At 46.6% G+C, this 5000-nt stretch overlaps 1 protein-coding gene across 2 annotated transcripts in view; it reads left to right on the forward strand.

Annotated features, from left to right (window-relative positions):
• LOC135100060 (carotenoid isomerooxygenase-like) overlaps positions 1–5000 on the forward strand; it is a 16246-nt gene that overhangs the window by 6481 nt on the left and 4765 nt on the right. For both annotated transcript variants that reach the window (XM_064002943.1, XM_064002944.1), the window contains exons 2-8: positions 1406–2708; positions 2881–2997; positions 3196–3307; positions 3536–3682; positions 3984–4128; positions 4297–4450; positions 4763–4974. In XM_064002943.1, coding sequence (XP_063859013.1) covers positions 1532–2708; positions 2881–2997; positions 3196–3307; positions 3536–3682; positions 3984–4128; positions 4297–4450; positions 4763–4974 — 2064 coding nt within the window. In that variant the 5' untranslated portion in view covers positions 1406–1531. The remainder of the gene's footprint in view (positions 1–1405; positions 2709–2880; positions 2998–3195; positions 3308–3535; positions 3683–3983; positions 4129–4296; positions 4451–4762; positions 4975–5000) is intronic.

The following is a 5000-nucleotide window of genomic DNA, read 5'->3' on the forward strand; positions in this document are numbered from 1 at the left end:
GATACTGATGAAGGAATAGCAAGGCATGAAGGGCAGTGGCTGTGACGGTGATGGTGCTGAGAACGGTGACGTATTGGTCATGGTGAAGATGGTCAAGTGAGAGTGGTATTCACATTGAGAGAGAGAGAGAGAGAGAGAGAGAGAGAGAGAGAGAGAGAGAGAGAGAGAGAGAGAGAGAGAGAGAGAGAGAGAGAGAGAGAGAGAGAGAGAATATTCAATTATCCGTCGACAGAATATAGTACACAAAAAATAATAATTGAGTAAGTCACACGTCAGGGAGGAGGAGGAGGAGATAAAAGGGAAAGATAGAGGGAGAGACGAAGGGAGACGTATTGCAGAGGAGGGAGCCGCGTATAACCAAGTGAGGGGCGTGGCTGGCTGACAGAAGACCCTACACGTGATTGCCCAAGTCAGTCTCGTCGTTACTGTGTTCCTTTGCTCACCTCTACCGATCACTCTCCCTCTCCAGGACACACACTGCATCTCTGTGTCTCTTACCTACCACACATTTCCTTCTCTCTCTCCTCTGTTCATCTAAGCACACACTCCCCAAACACACACATTGCCCCTCTCCACCTCTCTTCACATCTTCACGTTACAGAAAGTACATGTTTCCTTCACTTTCCTCCTCCGATTACCCTCCCTCAACTTTCCTCTCTCTCAGACAGCTCCTTACCTCACTGCTGTTCATTTCCCTTTCCACCAGAATTTGTACCACATCTGACGTCCTTCAACACCTCATTTTATCTCTTCCTTCCTCTTCACGCCACTTCATAGTCAACGCTCAGCCATTTCTCCCTTAGAACGCCCCTCTTGTTAACTGTCTAAATAACTGTAGCTACTAATTTCAAGTGAAGTATTGAGTTCAAATGTGAGTGCTAAAAAAGCAGTGACAAGGAGTGCACCCCAAGTGATCCACATCGTTGAAGGTCGTGATGTGAGGAAAGACACTCGTGACTTGATGTTTGGTAAGGATCTGTGCAACCTGTCATCTATTACTTGACGTCCCTTTTCGTTTTGTTCTGTTGATGGTCATAACATTTTCTGTTATTTTACGGCGTGTTGATATGATATATTTAATAAGGCTTTTCATTTTTGTACAACCTACTCATGATATTTTATGGCATACTGAACAGGTTATTTTAACAAATCTTTCCCATCTTTCACAGTAGTTCGCTTATATAAGAAAGGATCGACGCACCTCTGGCTTAGTGTGTAAATTAGGCACTTCTGATCTCATCGATGGAATTTATCCACTTGGAAATATCAGAATGGACTCTGCTTCCATTATTGTTCGTGACGCGTAATCTTCACACGGTTATCACAAATCATGCAGAGATGTCTTCATGACAGGCGGAGGTGTTCCTGTCCAGATTTTTTATCAGATACTTTTTTCTTGTTTTAGATTTGTGAGACATCATCTCTACGATCCAGTTCATCTGTGGAAGAAGTGACATCACGGGCCGAGCCGCCGCCTGCCTGATGCACGTCGCCCAGTGAACCGTGAGGTGGTGACTCGCCCACGCTGATCATGGAAGTGGAGCAGGTCAAGGTGGCCAGCTGCTCCCCTTCTCAATCTAGTGGATTTTCAGCCATTAGGGAAAAGGGTTGGTCCCTCAACAGGAACAGAAAGAACATGATGATAAATGCGAGAGTGACGTCAGATAAAGAAGGAAATGAAATAATACCGGATTGTGCAATGGCGAGCAGAATAGAGGTCTTTCAGACAATGGATAACGGAGGCAAGGCAGTCAGGAATCAGAACCTGAAAAGAGTATCCAGTTTTACATATGGATATGCGGCGTCTAAAGAAGCACAAAGACCAAGCTGCGGTGTCCTCAAGCCCCCGGGGTACCGCAGGGGAGGCAACGCCATCGGCAGGAGTGTGTCGTTCGCCTACAGAAAAAAGGAGACCTCGTCAGTCCTCTTGGAGCACAAGGAGTCATGTCTTTCTTTGTCTTCCTCATCGGAAAAAGATTTCCTGTCGAACTCCTTGAACGGCAACCTGTGTCGGGACACCTGGACCACAGACAGCGTTGGGGGATATTCAGAAAATAAAGTCCCTGTCGTCCTTCGGAACAAAAAGGAAATTCGACATTTACCTGAAGGTGTCTCTTCGACTGACCGTATAAGGCGGCGCAGCGCCGAGATATCTCAGTTGAGGTGCGCGTTACAGGAGAAGGTGAAGGCACAGCAGTATCGCACGTACTATCAGAACACCAGTTACAGAAAGAGCTGGAGCGACTTTCCACAAACTCCGGAACACTCAAGAATCAGGAGCCGTCCCAAGAGTGCATGTGGTTTCCTGCGCGCTGATGGATACTTCGACACGGAACGCGAGCCTCTGAGTTCCCTGGAGTGTCGCAACAACAACAGAAACATAACGAGGTGGGCAAGTCCTCAGCAACCGAGTAGAGTCACTTCCCCGCCAAGCTTCACCAGCGAGAGGAGGAAGCTGCAATATCTCATGAAGGAGCCGCTGACCTCACCTGTCAGCGGCCAGGACCGTGCGGGCCCCTACCTGTGCCACAAGTGTTCAGGACCAGTCAAGATCAAGCCAGAGGAGCAATACTGGTCTTCCTGTGGGGAAGACGAGGACGCGCCCTCCCGCTACGTCACGCCCACCACATCCCCGGTCCATAAGGCGTCTCATTGCAGGACTCACTGCGAAAATTTTAACCCCAGAACCTCAGAGAATGACTCACCAGGTGGGTGGAATATTTTATTCATATATTGTTCATTTCCTTAGTACATCTGTTGTGTTACAATTTTTATTCCTTTTACGAAATTAAGAAATCGGTGAAAACTCCCTCTGAAATTATAAAGATCTGGACTAGAATTTAATTCCTCAAATAGAAAATGATGACCATTCCTTCGCAGCCAAGCCGGTGCGGACAGCCGACGGTCGGGTTAACTACTACCCCAACTGTGACCCCACGATATGGATTCGCTCCTGCACCAAGGAGGTCATTGAACCACTAACGGGCGTCCAGATTGGTGAGTAACACTTGACATTGAATAGAGAATAAGTTAAATTATTTGCAATATTTCCGTTTGTGAGACGAATTTAGCGGGTTTCCTTTTATAACGCTGATGTTCTTTCAAATGTGCAAGCAAGAGGAATATTCAATTAATGAAATACTTAATCATGAAGTTGCGGTAAGGAGTGGTTAACGCATAGCTATACGTCTGCAGGTGAGGTGCCGCGGTGGCTGCGTGGTGCTCTCATCAGGAATGGGCCGGGACGCATACAGGTGGGGGAGGACCAGTACAACCACGTGTTCGACGGGTCGGCTCTCCTGCATAGGTATTAACTTCATACTGTAGAAAACTGGAAGGCAAAAATGTATCCACACTCCTAGCAATATGAGATCACTACTCCCGATTGGTATAAAATGAATTATTTGAGAAACACTGAACAATACCCTGTTTTTGATCAACTATTTCACTTCACCTAATGACAAAACTTCCAAACACTGAACAGTGTGTTAGATTAATTGTTTCACTTCACGTGCCGACAAAACTTCCACTCCAGGTTCCACTTCAAGGACGGAAAAGTGACGTACCAGAACAGGTTCCTGCAGAGTCGCAGTTACTTGAGGGACACCCGAGCCCAGCGCATCGTCGTCAACTACTTCGGCACTCGAGCACATCCAGATCCCTGCAAGACTATCCTGCAGAAGTGAGTGCTTTGCCTGACGCCACCAGCAGCTTGTTCGTGTTTAGTTTTAAGTTATCTAAAAAAATATATATATAAAAAAGTGACTGTCTACAATCTCAAATTAACTGCAATTAAATATTGTCTTGATGATAATTGTAGACTGTACACTGAATTTTTTTTCCGGATTTTCATTGGTTTGTGCTTCAAGAAAAAAATATAAGTTATTTGAGATCAGAAATAAAGTTATCAGCTATTTATTTATCCATCTATCCACCCATCTATCCATCCATCTATCTATCCATCTATCTATCTCTTCATGCAGCATCGCCAGCAAGTTCTCCCTGGAAGAACACTTCACGGACAACGCCCAGATCAGCCTGTACCCGTATGGAGACAGCCTGTACGCCCTCACCGAGACACCCTTCATCTTTCGCGTCGACCCGGACACTCTGGCCACCCACGAAAAGGTGAGTGAAAATATGCATGTCTTTTGTATTGATGGCGGAGTGTGAAACATGCCCATTTGCCACTACATTCCTTTTTTCCATGTTTGACTCACACAACGCACACTACAGAGGCACAGAAATCAATGTATTTCAATCTATGCCCCTCGCCTTTGCCACACTGTCTCCTAGGTGGACCTGACGCGCCACATCGCCATCTTCACTCACACGGCGCACCCACACGTGGACCGGGACGGCACCGTGTACAACTTGGGCCAGGGCGCGGGTCCTCTGGGGCCGAGATACCATATCTGCAAGTTCCCCAAGACCAAGACTTCTTCAAATGGTCTGTATTCGTGTTATATCTTTCCCGTTAACATGCGAGGGAGGCTGGTCAAGGCATGCAAGACCAAAAAAGAAAAAAAAGAAAGAAAGAAAATACATAACCAACTTTTCTTTGAGTTGCAAATAAGTAGGCTTTCGACAGTTTTCTATATATTTTTCTTTCATTTTAGCTATTGGACAGCTTCCTCTCCTTGTAAAACATAGCAATAAACATGAATAACGAGTGGATGAAAGCCGGGAGTCATTAGAAAAAGAACAGCATGAGAGTTAAACCTAAAAAATCAAGCAACAGGTACGTCACTGGTGTTTGCAGGGAAGGTGAAGACTCCATTCGAGCAGGCCAAGGTAGTGGGCACGGTGGGGGCACGGTGGCTGCTCAACCCCTGCTACATGCACTCCTTCGCCATGACCGACAACTACTGGGTCATCATCGAGCAGCCCCTGGTGGTGTCCGTGCCCAAGATCCTCAAGGTGCTCGCCAAGCAGGACGCCCTCATCGACGCCCTGCAGTGGTTTGAGAAGGAGGTAAGACAGAGAGAGTCAGGATTGCA

Source organism: Scylla paramamosain, chromosome 4 (assembly GCF_035594125.1).
Source record: "Scylla paramamosain isolate STU-SP2022 chromosome 4, ASM3559412v1, whole genome shotgun sequence".
NCBI lineage: Eukaryota > Metazoa > Arthropoda > Malacostraca > Decapoda > Portunidae > Scylla > Scylla paramamosain.